We start from the raw sequence: 18,788 nt of genomic DNA, 5'->3' as shown, positions 1-18,788 counted from the left end.
ATAGAAGAAAACGTGGACAGAAATGACTCTTTTTTCACCTCAATTTCAATATTTCTTTATTTTGCCTGTTACTTTCTGTAGGAAAACCTTGAAATATCTACACAAATGACCCCATGCTGAATTCAGAATGTTGCCTATGTTTTAGAAATGTTTAGCTGTCTGGGATCCAGCATTGGTTTCACACCCATTTCTGGCACTAACTGGAAGGAGGCTGAAAGCACAAAAGAATTGTAAAAATAGGGTATATCTCAGTAAAATGCCAAACTTGTGTTGAAAATGTGGTTTTGTGACTCAAGTCTGCCTATTCCTGAAAGCTGGGAAGATGGTGATTTTAGCACGACAAACTATTTGTTGAGGCCATTTGGCGTGGGTAGCTTAAGTGGGCAAAACGTTATGAGGGCCTAAGCACGAACTGCCCTGAATAGCCAAAAAAAGGCCTGGCACCTGAGGGGGGAAAAGGTCTAGTAGCAAAGGAGTTAATAAGGATTCACAGACCTGTGAAAGAACACAACCCTGATAAGGGTGTCCCTGGCATGACCAGCCACAAGCAGAATTCCTGCTAACCTCATGTGTTAATATGGTCGTCCCGCCTTACACAACCTGTCCCACAATTAAGGCTCCCAGTTTTCCATTTTTACTATTTTTTACAGATAAGCACACACAGAAAAAAGGTGTTTCCTGACTGTATTTATCTTTAAGAGCTGCAAACTATTGACAATTGTGCGTCTTGTGAGAGACTGTCCATGCTGTCTTTCATGAATTCCCGTCAAAAGCTGAGCAGATAGATAGCATGGGGAGGTAAAAAAAAAAAAAAACACAGCATGAGATGTCCTTAAATACAAGTATATTTTAACATACATTTGTAGTGTAACACTAATGTGCACCTGTGAGTGTAGTGTTTTGTTATATGTGGCTGCTTAATTTGCTAAAGCTGAACAGGCATCCACTTATGAGTGCACATCTAAGAATTAAATAAATGTGGAATTATACCATTTTATGACTTCATTTATTCTCAAAATGCAAGAAAAATATGGATAAATACCAATTGGATGGCCAAAAACTAAATATGGATACATAATGACGGAAATAATAAAAAAATAAATACCATAAAATCTGGAGCCCTACCCACAATACAACAAAAAAGGGTTAACCGCCTGGTTTTCCGTACACAACCAGAGCTTTAAGTAGGATGGGTGCCACAGGCTCATAGACCAGGTAGTAATGAAAACATGACCTTCAAATGGGTCCCTATTTGGCCCTGTATTCATGTCCCTAGCTTTACACGAAAAAATACTGAGCGATTTCTGAACAAGGACCTTAAAAATACATTAAAGTAATCCACATCAGTAATGTAATTCCCCTGAACATTTCACATTTTTACTTAATCCTGCCTTACTTTTTTTTCAAGCAGCACATTACCTTTCTAAAATGCTCACTGTGAATGTACTCGCATCTAGGTTTCTAAGTGAGTTCAGGTCATGAGTGAGTGTTTAAAATGGGCCATGATTAAGACATCTGTAGCTGGGGCTGAGGGTAAAAGAAAATGTGCTGCTTACAGGTGAGTGGGTGAGTTGTGTGTGGAAGATGGTTAAGTGAAAGAGATGCAAAGTGGTACATACAGGAGAGAGGAATATGATGCTGCTGAAGAGGAAGAAGATATGCAGATGGAGGATTTCAGAAAGATGTGAAGAGAAAAAGGATACAAGTGTTTAACAAAATGAGAGACTGCAGTAGAAAGTGGTGTGAAATGAACAACAGGATTGACTGGGACAATCCTAAGACCACTACTCCTTCCACAGACCTCAGTAATGTTTAATTTATGTTCTCCTATTTTCAGAATTGAAACTTTTTAAATCCAAATTATTCATGATAAAATCATTGTTGTGACTTATTTATCTGTTACTGCTAAAAAAACATTGGCAATGCCAATAGGTTTGTTTTTTTAGGTGCATGTCCGGGACTGTGTGTTATGTCTGGATGCAAAAAAAAAAAAAAGCTCACAGAGGGGCACCAAAATACCGGTCATGTGGCATGCTATAGGTAGTAAAAGATTTTAGTTTAAATGTTTTAAGCCATGCCCTTATTCACACAGACTACACCTCTAGGAATGGAATCCTAGTAACACTGCTTAGATCATGCCCCTTTCAGATCAGAGGTGTGGGATTTAATAAAATATCCACCTTTCCATGGGACAGGTTGATTCTTAAATTTACTTGTCCTATAAAAAAAATCTGCTTGTCTCTTTGGTGCCATGTAGTGCAGCAACACATTATGGCAGCAATCTCATTATGTAAGAGCTCGGATAACAGCCTCTCTGTTTATGCCAGGGCTACTACTATAGTAGCTCTTGAATACTTGCAATTTTAATCCCTACTATATAAATTTCCTTATTTTGCCACCTTTCCGGTGATCTACATACTGGGGCTGGAGGAAGCAGTAAGCAATAGTTCCAGGGCTGGAATGCCTTGAGTCTGCAAAAATACTAACTTACATGTTTTGAGGATTTTTCACCAGCTCTTCTCTAATCTTTTCTTATAATGAGAAAGGTTGGAAATTTACTCCTGACAATAGCAGAAGTAGAAGTTCTTCCAGGGTTGAGAAAAAAGTGGTTGGAGGGAAAGTGAACTTGTAAACGCTCAACAGATTTTCACATGAGCAAATCTACACATACATATTTGCTCATGCTGAAATACAGTTCACAGATATTTTCCAGGAGTACGATTTCCTGGTCTACTTCTGTAAGTTCTTGTGAATTCATGAAAGCCACTAATCCATAAACATATGCCATGGGTGCACTTTTGTGGCTTTCTTTAAGAATTGGGTCAATAATTAGGTCTGGCGTTAATAAAGACATTTCGTTTTTATTAAACTTCTATTTCCCTCTCTATCGGCTGGCTTTATTGTGAGTGATCGCATTTTGCACTTCCACAAGTAACATATTGGCACACAAAGTAGATTTGTTCAGTGCCAGGAACTACTGTGGCAATCAGTGGCATAACAAAACTGGAGGGGGGGGGAGGCTGCAAAGAACATGGAGCCCTCTCCTCCAGACTCACTCAGGGCAGGTGCTGTGCTGAGCAGGCATCCTGGAGGGGACTGCAGGGCCTTTGTTTGCATTTTGAGACCAAAAACTTTTTTTTTCTTTTTGCCAGTGCTTGTTACAATTGTGAGGGCCTTGCAGCTCCCACAACAATTAAGTGTTACAAAAGCCATGTCAAAACAAGGCACGCATTGACGAAACCAAAAGACACAAAAGTGTTGGATCGGTTGGCTTTGTCAGTGTTTGTTTATTTTCATGCTTCCCATAATCTTACTGAAAATGATTATTCTGATTTTCCATTAGGAATAGTGTTTGGAAATACTAGCATGCATCAACACATTCTACTAAACGACGCTTCAAAGAAATAGCACCTAAAATGTCATAGTAGTGAAACCTTTCTTTTTCCTACTTGCATTTCTTTCTGAACATTTTATTATGAAAGCAAAGATTCATCACTCTTGCTTACAAGCTTCTGCAAAGATTTGCATCTAATCAGAGAGCATTCTGGGAGCATTGTACTTAGCCTTATATTGTTAATTTTTTTAAACATGTGTGTACACTTTTGTTTGTTTTTACTGGAAGCACTGCCAGTAGTGCTGTGTGACCTTAATACATTTATTTACAGCGCTTACCCTAATAAGGAAGACTTTTCATTCCTGAACCATAAATAGACGTTTGAACAGCGTTAACACGTGGACCTGCATATTACTTCAACTGCAGAGAGTTCCCTTTTCTGTAAAATGGCAGGTAAAGGGTTTGTGCTGCAGTGGGTTGGGCCCACCTGTCCCAAGGACAAAACAAACACATAACTGCAGATCCATCCCACTTAACCTCTGTGTGCTAGACAATGTACAATGGCATGACGATTTCTGAGACAAGTGCTCTACACAATATCTATTTCCACAAGGGTCTATGCATCCTTGTCATCCACCTATATCAAGAGGCTGGTGCTGACATAAAGGTACTGCATTAAGTCACTGTCACACACCTGAAAACCAGTCTGAGAAATCAATACCCAAGATGTGAAACTAGTACTTTTTTATTATATCCCATATAATCATACATCAACTATCTGATTTCATTAAGACTGTTACAAGGATGAATATAAAAGTAAAAACAGTATGCAAAGAAAAAAAGCAATACAATATAGAGTTCTAATCCGATAGATCATAAAAAGAGTCAATACAGTTTATTCCTTTCTTGACAGCTGTGTATAAATACCAGAAGTGATTCTGAAGGTTAGACATAAATTCCAGCTGCGTTAAGTGGGAAAGGGAGGGGAAGGGGTATTTTTAGTTTTAAGGGCGAGGGTGGGGGGTCGGGTATTTTTAGTTTTAGGGGTGGGGGGGGTCGGGCGGTTTAGGTTTGGCGAGGGATATTTTTAGTTTTAGGGGCGGGGTGGGGGGTCGGATATTTTTAGTATTTGGGGGTGGGGGTCAGGGTGGTTTAGGTTTTTAGGGGTGGGGTGGAGGATTGGGGTGGTTTAGGTTTTAGGGGCGGGGGGTTGGGGTGGTTTTAAGTTTTGTGGCGGGGTGAGGGGTTGCGGTAATTTTAGAGGTAGGGGTTGGGGTGGTTTTAGGTTTTAGGGGTGGGTTGGGGGTCGGGTAATTTTAGGGGCAGGGTGGGGGGATTTAGGTTTTAGGGGTGGGGGCTCGGGGTAGTTTTAGGGGTGGGGTGTTGGGGTGGTTTTAGGTTTTAGGGGTGGGGGTTGGGGTAGTTTAGGTTTTAGGGATGGGGTTGGGGTTGTTTTACGGGTGGGGGTTAGGGTGGTTTTAGGGGTGGGTTGGGGTGTCGGGTAATTTTAGGGGCGGGGTGGTGGGGTTTAGGTTTTAGGGGCAGGGTGTGGGCTCGGGGTAGTTTTAGGGGTGGGGTGGTTTTAGGTTTTAGGGGTGGGGGTTGGGGTAGTTTTAGGGGTGGGGTGTTGGGGTGGTTTTAGGTTTTAGGGGTGGGGGTTGGGGTAGTTTAGGTTTTAGGGATGGGGTAGGGGTAGGGGTTGGGGTTGTTTTACGGGTGGGGGTTAGGGTGGTTTTAGGGGTGGGTTGGGGGGTCGGGTAATTTTAGGGGCGGGGTGGTGGGGTTTAGGTTTTAGGGGCAGGGTGTGGGCTCGGGGTAGTTTTAGGGGTGGGGTGGTTTTAGGTTTTAGGGGTGGGGGTTGGGGTACTTTAGGTTTCAGGGATGGGGTGGGGGTTGGGGTTGTTTTAGGTTTTGGGGGTAGGGTGGGGGTTGCGGTAATTTTATGGACAAGGTGGGGGGGTTGGGGTAGTTTTAGGGGCAAGGGTGGGGGGGTTGGTGTGGTTTAAGGGGAGGGGGTGGTTTTAGGTTTTAGGGGTGGGGGTTGGGGTACTTTAGGTTTCAGGGATGGGGTGGGGGTTGGGTTTGTTTTAGGTTTTGGGGGTAGGGTGGGGGTTGCGGTATTTTTATGGACAAGGTGGGGGGGTTGGGGTAGTTTTAGGGGCAAGGGTGGGGGGGTTGGTGTGGTTTAAGGGGAGGGGGTGGGGGGGTTGCAGTAATTTTTAGGGGTGGGGGTGGGGAGCCAGGGGGACACATGCTGGAACCATGCATGCCTATCACTAATGCCGTTACCAGGAATGCCTTTACAATAAAAACTCGTTGTTAAGGCATTCGTGGTAAAGGCATTAGTGGTAACAACACGGTCGTTGTTCCGACCTCGTTGTTCCGGCATGCGTTGTTCCAGCATGCGTTGTTCCGACATACATTCGTGTTAAGTCACACTACTATCTAGATCTATTCAGAGGCTATCCAATTGTTATAACCCAGAAAATTAGAAAGCGAATTAAGTATAGAATCCCTAGCTTGTTTCCCTTTACAATTGTATAATTGTATCTCAAAATTATATATGCCCAGCAGGCACTCAAACCACAGTTGCACTGTGGGGGTTCAGTACTCTCCCACACTGTTGCAATCAGAAGGAGAACTAAAGCCATTGAGATTAAAATAAAATATATCTGGCCCAGCTCCCCCTCGCAGTGGTGGTCGTATCCAAAGAGCATAATAACTGGAGTAATTTGGATCTCTTCCCCAAAAAGCTGCTTCCAAAATAGCTCTATCCCTTGCTTAAAGAACATCAATTTCTCGCAGGTATAAAACATATGTATCAAGTCGGCGGGGCCTTCCCCACATCTAGGATACTTATCGTCCTCCCTCTTGTCCCATCCACACAGCTTAGCTAGCGTGAAATAAAGTCTTAAATAATGTTTTTTTACTGCTGGGCACTCAGGCTAGAAGAGAGAAGTATTTTCATTTCGATCCCCATCGCAGACTGTAGGTCTACATCTTCCTCCCCTAGCTTCCGTGCTCAGCTTGCCTCATGCTGCTCTAGGTCATCTGGGGCAGTATTTATTAAAATTGTAAAAATGTGGCCAATTGTACATACCGCATCTAAGTGGGACCTTCTCCAGCAAAAATACACTCTGTCTAATTCTATCCAAAAATCTCCTAACTGTGAGTACCTAAACAGGCATTGGCAAAGCCAACAGGTTTCGCCTATGCAACATCTATTGGTTTTGTCATTTTTTTAAGACATTCCACAGCAGTGCTGGCTGCTGTATAACATGGTTTAAAGAAAAAGGCACTATGACGTGGTCAACACTGGAAGCGTCACAGCAATTTTTCTTACTTTACGCTATGTTGCATAGCGAAATGGCTAAAAAACATTGACAAAGCCAAGAGATGTTGCCCTGCCTTCAGTTACCCTAAACAGACACTAACAATATGCTGTTGCATATCCCAGCTAAAATGAAGGATTTCCCAGAATAGGTCACTTTTGTTTTGGGATGTGAGGTTTTGTCTAGACTCTGGTATTTGCACAAACCTCACTTGAAATGACCTGTATGTTTCCCAGTGTGAAAGGCTGTGACTCTCAAGCAATGCAGGAGAAACGATGGAGCAGGAAAGGCAACACTCTGCCTGTGAATGATGGTGTGATTCCGGAACAAACAGTGACAGAAGCCCTTTTGTAGGAACATAGGGAATTTATGGTGAGGCTGAATTGCCTCTGGTGAAAGAAAAGAATATCAGCTTATAAAATGACTGGCACTCCTTTGAAACGCACAACTATAATGCATTCCAATTATGCGTTCCACGGCAGCACCGCCCATCTTTCTTTCCAGTAAACTAAGGCATCACATTTGATTAATATTCTTCCTTTGCCGCAAGCCTTGCATGTGCATAGAATACTTGCACATACTTCATATACATTGATTCTATAATAACTATTTGCCTAATGCACACATACTACTTGCATATTGATTCTTTATTAACTATTTACCAAGCTCACACTGCAAACTTAGTTCCCTCTATGCGCCTGGAAGAACGGGCATTCTTACCCAGCTCAAGGGGAGACAGTTAATCAACCCCATAAATGTGAAAGGCCTAATCGACTTGGTGAAGTGCCCAGCTGTTTACGAACTTCTGTATCTAACTTAGATTGGTTGGGGCCATGCATAGACTGGGCAGCTTCTCACTCGTTGCATAGAACCACTACACATGCTGCTCAAATTCCTATCCCACCTCTTTCTGCCTTACGAGATCTCGCCGTAGAAGACTGCAAAGGAGGCATGATAAGTATGTGTGGCGTAGCCCTGACGGGGGATCAAAGCTAATGCAACAATAAGTGATTAGGTTTTTGGTAGAGCGTATTCACAAAAGCCCAGGACGGTCTATGACCAGTTTACTGTGGATAAAGTCTCATCAGGGTTGGAAGTGACAAAAACAGACCAGATTGGTACAAAAGTGTCACACTTTACCAAGATGCTCTCAGCCTTGTCAAATGGCAGTGATATTTCAGGAGCTATAAGCAGTAGGTGGGGGTAAATTTGCTTAGTAGCAGGAGGTCATTTGCTGAACCAAACTCACACACGGCCTTTCAGTCTCCTGCTTACTTATTTATCCGTTTACAATTTTGTTTAAACACAATCTAAACTAATTGAAGGTGTGGGAGCTGTAAATATTATGATAAATATTCATTTCACGTTCGGGACACTTCAACAGTGCGCTTTCATCAAAGCATTTTATTGCAGCAGAAGCCCCTTCACATAGTGTCGACATGGTTACTGGAATGGTATTGGTTAGTTAGGTATTTCCTGGAAATCTTAGTGCTGCATTCACACTTTGGCTGAGGTGGACACTTGATGGGGTCCAGCACCGAAGGAAAGCTTTACATGTTCATGCCTCAGTTATGGAATTCCCAACAAGGCTATGTGAAGTGAGTGCGAGCTGTGGGGGCAGTCTGTGATTCTATGCACAGTCAGTGAGGGAATTAGGCACAGATGGCCCCGTTAAATAAAATAAAAAATGCGGGAAGGTTGGGGAGGTTAGGTGACAACAAAACAGCAGCAGGCATGCGCGTGGGGGAGGAACAGCTACAGAGGGAGAAGGGCAGAAGACTGCAAGAAGCAAGGAGAGAAGAGAGTGCATGTACTTGTGCTTGCACGCAGTGCTGGATGGGAAATGGAAATAAAAAGTACCTTCAGAGCAGTAGCCAGAGGAAGGACACTGGCCAGTAGCCAGTGCCCATTGACAGAAAGCTGTACTTCGTCCACAATCCACACCACAGCATGGACGGCAAAACACAGCAGGAAGTGAAAGCAGACGTGCTGGCCAATCAGTAGCACTTTAAATAGAGTGCCGCTGGAATAAACCAATGGTAAGTTCAGGTAAGTAAGGGGCGGATTCTAAGCCCATTTTAAGATTTTTGTTTCCTCACGAAAGATAATGCAAGCACAGCGTGTAAACCAGCACGTGCAGGTGAAAACCTCAAAATGTCCTATCTCCTAATCCATGATCCTGCTGCAACTGGATAAAAGGGCATAACTTGTCAGCCGAATAAAGATCGCCATGTCTATTAAGACAAGATTGTTCCCATTGTCACTAATGACATCATGACATATTATTGGAAATAACAGAGACCACCAAAAGGGGATGTATACGTTTTATTGTTTAAGACCCATTAACTTTTGAGTTTTGTTCCACACCCTCCAGGCCACCATCGGAATCTTGAACTTCACTTTTTGTAATAGCTGGGCTCTATCTGATAGATGGTGGGGGTTGCTGTGTTTTCCCCTGATCTAGCTCTACTGCACCTTTCTGCAGAGAACAAAACCTCCATCTGTTGGAGGAGGGCTGCCCAACAGTAAAACAAAAAATTGGGAACCGCCCAACCCCCACGTTCTTGCAGAGGGATTAGAAATTTAAGGGCCTGCCTAGTCTTCTTATATTGCCACACAAGGTTTATGCATATAGAAATCAATTTTCCTGAGCAAAGACTGGTCTAGTTCAAGTAAAACACCTTAGATAAAACAGACATTTTCGGAACATTACAACTTCCAATTAGGGTTAGATGTAGACCATTAATTTGCCTCAAGTTAGAGTTAATCTTCCTTATTAATGGGTCAAGATTAATCTGGTATATAGTTTCAACCTTGGATGTTATCCTTACACGCAGATATGTGGTGACGTCTACCCTACGAGAATCTATAAGGTCAATGTTATCTGTGCATGCGATCTGGGTTTTTTCCTGATTGGGAAGGTAGCCAGAGCTTTCCTCAACTTCTCAACCTCAGGAAGTGCGCTTTTGGGATCAGAGGTTATTACTCAATATCATATGAGTTTGTATGATTTGCCCTATAAATGAGTCAATGTACAGGGGAAAAAGAATTGGGGAGCAGGGACAGCCCTGCCTTGTACCTCTCATAATAGTGATTTTCCCAGATTAGTGGCCAATGATTTGAAGTGTGGTATATGGGATGTAATATATTGCTCTTACTGCCTTAATCAAGCTTGGACCAAACCTCTACTGTTCCAAGACTGACCAGAGATAACTCCATGGTACTAGGTCGAATGCTGTTTCTGCATTGAGGACGATCATAGCCATCCAAGCCCCAGTAACTTCTGCTAGATCAAAAAGAATAATACAACATCTGATATGATCCGGTGTTCATCTCCCAGGTATAACTATGTTGCCACGGCGAACCCAGATGGGCTATGACCCTCCCAAAGCAGATCACAAAGATTTTGGCATATAGTTTAGAATCTGAATTAATCAGGGATAGGAATCTGGGTTGTCCGAGGTTTTTTTTTTTGGGGGGGGGGGGGGAAATCACAATATCCGTACCCTGCCAAGATGGATGAGGGACACAATTCTGCTGAACAGTAGATCCAATATGAATGGAGCTACCGCTGGATAAAATACCTTATTGAATTCAAGGGGAATTCTGTCAAGGCCTTCTGTTTTCCCTGAGGTCAGGGACTTTAGTGTGCTTGCAACTTCTTCTAGAGTTATATCGGCTTCTAGGTCCCTGCTTGTCTCAGCACTAAGCTGACACTCTCCCTTTTCTGAGTAACTCCCTTCTGAGATCATTTGCGAGGTATCTTCATGATATAACGACCTGTAATGTTCTTCAAAAGTTTTGATGATATCCCCTTGTTCTGTGGCGACTGACCCATCACCCCTTTTAATATAGTCAATATTTCAACAGAATTGCTTTTGCTTAGTATATAACGCTACAAGACTACCCAGTGTTTCCACATATTCGTAATATTAATTTTTATATGCTTGAAATCTTTCCGCTGCCACCTTAGTATAGTAGCAGTTGATCTTCGCTTTGACTATCACAATTTCCTGTTGGGTTTGGGCAATATCCTGTCCCCGTATAATCCCCTTGATGTGACTCCTTTCCAGTATGGCCAACTTCTGTGGAGTCCTCTGACTTCTACGTCTTGCTGCTTCCTCTCCTGTGCAACAAAACTAATGGTCTTACCTCTTACCCTAGCTTTGAAAACATCCCACACCATCTCCTGTGAGGAGCTATATCTATTGTGGTCCAGAAACTCCCTTGCCCATTTTCTCATATATTCAATATTTTGGTAGTTTAGAAGTAGTTTTCGATCAAACGTCCATTTTGCCTGAAGTTTGGGGCTGCCTAGCCCCAGTACTTACAGGATTGAAGGATTGTGGTCAGAAAAAAACATTGGGAGTTTCCGAATATCAGCCACACCAAATAGTCTGGCAGATGCCAAAAAGTAATTTAAAGGGTCATACTTCCTATGTGGACATGAAAAATAAGTATAACCAGATTCTTCCTGTCCCCCATATATCGACCAGCCCATGACTGTCTATTAAGGATACCAGAGCACTAAACACCAATGGCTTTTTCCCATAATATTTGGTTGTCTGTTTTCCACAGCATCTAAATGAAGGTTTAAATCCCCACAATCAGTCAGCGGAGTGGGCATGATGCCTAATTCGACATCCACTTCTTCAAAAAGTCAGGGATCATTCTGATTAGAGCCATAGATTGGGCAAATAGCAAAGCTGACCCCTGCAAAAGAACACTCTACCACTGCCCACCTTCCTCACTTGTCGACTAGTTTATGTTTAGCAGGCCCTCTACATCTTTTGTCCAGAATAGCCACCCCTCTGATCATGGAAGTCTGAGTGGTGCATGCTAGCAGGGTATAACCCTTTATTGCAATCAAGTCCCTCTTTCCTCACGGGATATGTGTTTCCTGTATACAGATGACATCTGAAGCCACAGATTTAAGCATCTCTAACACCCGCTTCAACTTGTTGTTTAAGCCAGCAACGTTTACCGAGCAAAAGGACAGTTTACCCATTCACTCTGAAGTAGAGCTAGAGAGGTATATTAATACCTGAGTCCTGATAAGTTATTGCCATCATGTCAGCTTAGCTTATCTGCCACCATTTCTGAGTTGCCTTACGATCATTTTTAATCATTGTGCTTAGTCTCCAATCTTTGCTCATTTTTTGGGGATATACTTTTCCCCAGTGCCCCAACCCTCCAGCCCCTTTCCACCCACTTCCCCTCCCTCTACTGATACCCTCCCCCTCCCTGCCTTGCGTCCAAGCCCCCGATCCTTCCTGTCTTTCTCACAGGATGGATACACCCCCCCAACCCGCTAACCTCACTCCCCCCGTGATTAGCGAACAGACCACACATAGGTCTGATAAGGTGTCAGCAGTCTCTGCACCCAGACCTGGAGCGGGCACAGTCATCAATTATATCATTACCGCCACCTTGATAGCCCCCTCATATATCAGTGGATACAACCTCATATCTCAGTGGATACAACCCCCATCCTTTATACTGATGGGTCTAGTACTGTTCAAGTTCAATACTCTGAAAAAAGATATAAATTCCGGTATAATATGCATAAGTCACATATTGAGCACAAGATCCCCCTCCACCTTTAACCAAACTGACTAAGACATATCTGTTAACGCATATCGTCCATATATTCATTTGCTTTGAATTCAGATACAAACACCCGAGTGCTATTTATTCCAGACAACCTTCAAGTGTGCCAGGTTCAGTAAGAAGTATTGCAACTCTTTTTCCTGAAATGGTTTGATTAGCTGTCTGAGGTGCCACTGTTGCTCCACAGTGATGTGGCAGAAGACAGGCTTGACAAAGAAAAAAATTATCCCCAACAGTTCTCTTGGCTCCAGTCTTGCATTCTCATAAATTGCCTGTCTTAACAGGTAGTTTCCAATATAAACCAGTACTAACCTAGGTTTTTCTGTGCTAATTTTAGACTGCTTCAGCACCAGGAGGACTCCATGAACTTGTTGAACCACTTGGGTCCAATTCCAATCCACTGTTTCAGGGAAGGCTTTTGCAACAGTTCCACAATAGTCTAATTTCAGAGCCTTCTTCGCCTTCTGCAACACCTAAAACCTGCAGGTTGTTGCGACGCTGACAATTTTCTTGATCCTCTAACTTCCACTGGACGTCTAGTAACTGGGCCTCGTGTGCATCAACCTGCCCTTGGACCTCCACCATATCACTCTTGAGAGCCGAGGTCCTGGTTTCCAAATCAGACAGTCGATCACTAATAGTGGCGCAGGACTTGTCCATTTTATGTACCACTCCTTGCAGCTTGTGAGTTGCTGCTTGAGCCCTTCGGATGTCAAGCCTTGGTTCCTCTCTGTGAGACATGATACATTGATAGAGTGCCTCCTGGGGTGTCCAAGCAAGTCTCCTACTAACTGGTCTGTTGGAGAGTAGTCCCATTTTAAGCAGTTCCCAGTGGCTGTCATCTCTGTGTTCTTTTTTAGGGTCGAGCATGCGTCGCATGCGCTTGCGCATGCGTTTCGCTTGCAAGACACTTTAGGAGTTAGAAAAGGGCTCAGAGCCCCGTCCATGTCACATCAGTGTCTTTCATTGTATTGCGGTCTTGCCTGTTAAAATCTGCTTGCTTTCATTAGTGGAAGGCACGCATACGTCATGCCTTTTCCGGTGGTTAGCCCTCCTTGAGCGCAGCGACTAAGTACTGAAAACATGCGAGGCTCGCTGTTTCCCGTCAGGTTTGTGGACTACTTTTTATCTTTTGTTTGCAGCCCGATCTCGCTTGAGAGAAGTCGAGCGCTTTGCATAACATCGACCCTGTTACACAGTTAATTGCACTTTTGCTGGTTACGTAGATAATTGCACTTTTGCCAATAGGTTTCCCTACGAGTGAACTGTAGCAGAGCGATCGAGCTGTTTTTTTCCATTCAATGTGGCAAGAAAAATACGGTTGGGAGTTTACAACTGCTAATAGCTGTAACTCGGAGAAATGCGAGACCCGTTGCATTGCAGATGCTTGTTACCATCTTGTGGGCTGTTAGTACTTTGGCCTGATCTGCAACACTTAGGGTCTGGTCACTAAAATCGGAGGACAGCTCAGAGTCCCCAACAGGCCACTCCGTAACATCTGATAAAGAAAAAAAGAGCTTGTTTCCATCCAAGTCAGACCAAGCTTTCTTTCCCCTGCTATTATGGGGGCTTCGGCCAAGTCTAGGGTGACCAGATTCTGAGGAGCAAAAACCGGGACAGGTCAGACATAAAAGAAGGACTAAATACATTACTCACTTTTATATCTGGACTGTCCCGTTATTTTGCGTAGATTTGTGAATGTGTGCCTATACATGTGTGTGTTTGAGTATATATGCACACACACACACATATACACACACACATGTACAAGAATACATTTATAAAATTAGCTGTGGCTTGACCTCCCACCCTGCACCCCCAACCCGCCTCCACCCACCTCTCTCTGCTCCCCACTCCGTCTCTCTGCTTGGAGCAGACAGGAGACTGTGTCGCCTGACAGTAACAGATAAAATACTTTAATTATTTCATACTTTGTATGCCTCTCTAACTTATGCTTCCCTAGATGATCTGACCTTTGTCCCAAAAACCGGGACATTTATTTAATAATATGACATTTGTCCCAAAAACCGGGACATTTATTTAAAATTAGGAGAAGCGTCGGGACACCGGGCCTGTCCTGGGAAATCCGGGACGTCTGGTCACCCTAGCCAAGACTGTTAGTCTTGCCCGTGATTGGCGGGCCTTCATTCCCCAGAGATTGCGCCTTGTTTACTGCCCGAGTCTTGCCTTCAGGATCTGCCTTTATCACTTTCACAGTGGGACCTCTCGAGCTTGTAATTGATTGCAATTTCATTGAAAAAGAGGGTTTGCTTACCTTAGAGTTCCCTGGTTGTTGGCTGAGAAGTGAGTCCTTGTTGGCAGGAACCACACTCTTCCATTTCTCCCACGACTCCAGCTGAGTTAGAGGCAATTTGCAGACTTAGGTCTTCGTGAGAAGTCAGGGACGAGCTCTCCTCCTTCTCAAGGACAGCTGGCAATTCCTCCTTTTCCGCAGCGGGCCAGGGGTTTGAACCGCGAAACAAATCCGTGATTGAAGCCCCAGACACTGGGGCGGGGGGCGAGGATCCCCCTTCCCTTTTTTCTCCTAAGTCTCTGTTTTACATCCAGGAGGAGGGCGTCGTCCGCTCAGGCGTCCTGCTTCCGGTCCCAGAGGCTCCACACCAGCGGCATTTTGGGGTGATCGTGACGGCGCCCGCTTTGAGAGCCCACCGCCGGCTGTCTTTAGTGCCATCCATTTGGTCAATGGAGCCCCGGTGATGCCGCGACTGTGTTTTCAGGCTTTAAAAAGTGCTGCGGTTTCCGCCGCCAGCTGCTTCCAGGCACGAACACATTTTGTTGTGGTAGGCTAAGCCAGATTTGACCCCACCAGAGTGACTTTGCTGCAGAGCTTGAAGGAGCCCGGCCGCGGAATCGGGGACCATAGCACTCTGAGCGGCTTCTCCACTGCTCTATGATCTGGCGTGCTCCGACCTCAGGGAGACTAGACAGAGAGCTTTGTTACAGCCACTATCTTGCTTCCCCTCCAACTCCTCGAGTGAACAATCATGAAACCAATTCCAATGATCACCTGTAATCAGTTCTTAGAGATCAAAAAATCGACAGAGTGCCATATAAAAGTGTAATAATAATAATCATTATCATAAACAGCATCCTTAAGCAGGCATGATACCTGGCTCCATCATTAGGAGAAAACCACTCGTCCATCAATTCACCATCCATGCAGTCACTCGTCTATTTTTGCGTTGACTTCACCATTCATTGATGCATGCATTCCCCATGTCACTCACTCACTCCTCACTCATTCATCCATCCATGCACTGACTCTCCAACATTCACCCTGCACTTATCACTCATCCATCTATGCACTCAGCCACTCAACCAACCATACCCTAAGTTGCTCACCCACCCAGGCACTCCCTCATCTATCCTTTCATTCACCTGTTGACTAATTCCCACATTCACTCCCTTACCTATCCACACAATCACATACAAAAATTCACCATTCTAAAAAAATCCAGACCACTTGGCTTTATCAGTGGTTGGTAAGCTAATTAGTGCACCAGACTTCCAGGCATCCGGCAGTGCAGCAGAGGCGACTGAACGCGAGGTGCAGTGTGCTTGCACCTCTTTCATAGTCTACCAGTCGCTGGAGGATGCACTGGTGATTGAATGTTTGCCTTATACGTAAAGTGACCTATTCTTACCCACCTTCCCTTGCAGTAAATCCAAGTTTGAAGCTCCTCGTGGCATCTAGTGACGTCCTAGCTGTTTGCCAAGAACTGTCTTTCTACAGCAAGCCAAGATCTCCGGCAAAGTCACTGTGTCTCAGTGAGGTGACATCCACACTGGATATGCTGACTGGAAGGTGTATTTTCACCCTACAGCTTTTCAACAGGCATTTCGGGCGTGGCCTAAAATCCAGAGCAGTGCTGCGGAAACAATAGGTCTTATTTACAAAATAATCCCTCTTAGTGCCAAAAATGTAATAGGTATTTGCTAAAACGCAAGATTTGCTAATCTCAGCATTCATTAAATCCTGGCTGTTCGCTTACTTAATACTGCAGGGCTTTTAATGGTACTCGGTGGAATGCACTGTTAGGAAAACATAAAAAAGGGTCGTATTTTTTAAAGTGAACGTGCAACATGACACGATCACATCTTGACCTGGCCAGTATCGGATGTTGGAATCACGCCCCTCCACTAGGTCCTGGTGCTTGTACACAATACCCCTGCGTAATCGGCATGCAAGCCATTTCCTTACGGGGGCGGAAGGGGGGAGGGGTGCAATTCCTCTAGAAACTACAACGAAACCAAAAAAAAACTCTTTTGGTTAGACCCTTGAAAATGATTATTTTTCTCATGAAACTCAGCGCTATCTAACTGCAGGGATACTGTATGTTAATTTGTAGCTAGAAACGTATTGACAAAGTTGCATAAAATACGAGGTTTTGTGGAACGCTTCTTCGGACCAATGTTTAAGGGAGTTCTACCGACAGTGCCAATGAAACTCTGCTAAAGGGGAGTACCAATTTATACAGCACGGTTTAGGAATTTATGCGTCAAAAAACAGCAAATTATGCGGCGTAATGCAATACATTCTGTGCCAGTATTAGTGCATTCTTTTGTCTTTGTTACACATTTTAACACTCACTGTTGAAAGGTGCCACCCAAATATTAACTGTTTAACACATAAACTCAGTAATAGGCAAATGAAAGAAGACCAGTTGACTTTTGTGCCGTAATGTGTTGCAGGGTTCTTAGGAACTTTTGATTAGTTTGAGCTAGAAACTATTTTTTGGGATAAAATCTACATATTATGCAACAGATCATGGATTACGTGGCAAGTGTAGCAAACCTATAATTATGCGGAAAACGCTGCGGCCTCAGAATCACATAATTTCATTGGCCCTGCCATTAGATCTGGGTGGGTGACTTATTGGGTCACCGGAGGCCCTCTACTCCGCCTACTATTCTGGCATAGGACTGCTCACCGCAATTGCACTGGCTTGCGCGATATCTACCAACTCAGAGGGATCTTTGTGCCTTAAATGCACCTTTCAATACACTGGATGCACTGAAGAAACCATGCCGAGCGGGGCGCCATTTTGAAGCATTCTCTTCTGCATTAGGAAACTTCCCAAGTAGAGATTTCATTATCCAGGATGGACATAAAAGGGCAATTTTATTTATTCATGTAATGCGTCACGGCTAGGGAACTTGCTGCGCTGTGTGAAAGGGAAAAAAAGCAGAATGCTCAATGTTTATGATGATATGGAGCATTTCTTCTGACTCCTTCTGCTGGCACACTGTGTGCTACCTAGCACCAACGCAGGCATCCTTGCACCATTGTCTGCGTTACAGACAATATTGTTTCAGTGCAGGAAGGGGTACCGCCCTGAACAAAAACAATCCAAAGAGGAATTTTCCTCTTTCCAAGTGTGCCGCAGAATGCAACCCATTTGGGAAGAGATATTAATGAGGAGAAATAGAGATGTTTTTCCTTGTTGTGCCTCTGTCGGGTAGGTGTACCGTTTAGGCACAAACCCAGGTTTTCAAGCCATGGTAAATTTGGGTTTATGTCAAAATACAAGTGTGTATGCATAGGAATGTCCATGCTCCAGCCACATAATACCTACTTGATGCAAACTAACACAAGCATCTGCACAGCATTGAATTACTTTGTATCTACTAAACCACATTAAGCCATGCAAAGTGACTTTGCATAACTTAGCTAAACGGTAAAATAATTTTGCGCCAGACTGCACCACAAAAGTAACACAACCCGATGCAAAATCACAGTGAATCTGGGCCAAAATGTCTCTGACAAACAGGGAATTTGTTCCCTGCGTGTCAAGGACAATTTACCATTGTACTGCATAGAACATCCGTGTCTTGCATGACAGGATAAATCAGTGTTAGTGCCCCACACTAATTATGGAAGGGTTACCTCCACTGTCCCGCAAATGCCTGTTGATGGTTGGTCATTGGCTCAATGGTTTCAATTGGCTGGGCTGAGTCGGGTTTCCCCACCCAGCAGTTCCCCTACCTCAAAGAGGAACTGACAACTGCGAGTTTGGCAGCCACAGCTTTGATACTTTAAGTCAGAGCGTCCCCTTCACTGACCTCTAAATGACACCCCGTCTTCAACATCCCAGGCACCATTGACTTAAAGGGGCAATATTGTGGTGAAACCCTTGTGATGTGCATTAAACTCCATCTGGTCCAATCCGTGGGACAATTTGAGATTCAATCTAGGGTAACACTACCCAATCCGTTGGACATACATGATACTCCATCAGAAGCTACCACATTCTACATTTATGGTCTATATAGGATCCACGTCAGGGTACAAATGCCACACTTTTCAATGTATGATATGTGGATGTGACAGCTCAGTTTCAAGATATGCGTGAAACTACATCATAGGGTACAACCCATATCAATCACGCAATGTGTAAGACTCTACCTCAGTTGATAACTTTTGGGAAATCTGTGCTGCCCTCCCTTGATTGCTCTTTGGGAATAACCCAGTGTTTATCCTCCAGTGAAGT

The 18,788-nt window shown here is 43.9% G+C and overlaps 1 protein-coding gene across 2 annotated transcripts in view; it reads right to left on the bottom strand.

The window, feature by feature from the left end:
* Positions 1-18,788, bottom strand: part of SMIM1 (small integral membrane protein 1 (Vel blood group)) — a 402,844-nt gene that overhangs the window by 364,928 nt on the left and 19,128 nt on the right. Inside the window, exon 1 of one of the 2 annotated variants that reach the window (XM_069239959.1) lies at positions 15,946-16,095. The exons of the other annotated variant lie outside the window; for it this stretch is intronic. Within the exon in view, the coding sequence (XP_069096060.1) occupies positions 15,946-15,987 (42 nt within the window). The 5' untranslated portion in view covers positions 15,988-16,095. Of the gene's footprint in view, positions 1-15,945; positions 16,096-18,788 lie in introns of those variants that run through there. 2 annotated transcript variants of the gene reach the window in all.

This window comes from Pleurodeles waltl, chromosome 6 (assembly GCF_031143425.1).
Source record: "Pleurodeles waltl isolate 20211129_DDA chromosome 6, aPleWal1.hap1.20221129, whole genome shotgun sequence".
Classification (NCBI taxonomy): domain Eukaryota; kingdom Metazoa; phylum Chordata; class Amphibia; order Caudata; family Salamandridae; genus Pleurodeles; species Pleurodeles waltl.
The sequence above is the reverse complement of the archived record's forward strand: the minus strand, read 5'-3'. Positions and strand labels throughout refer to the sequence as shown.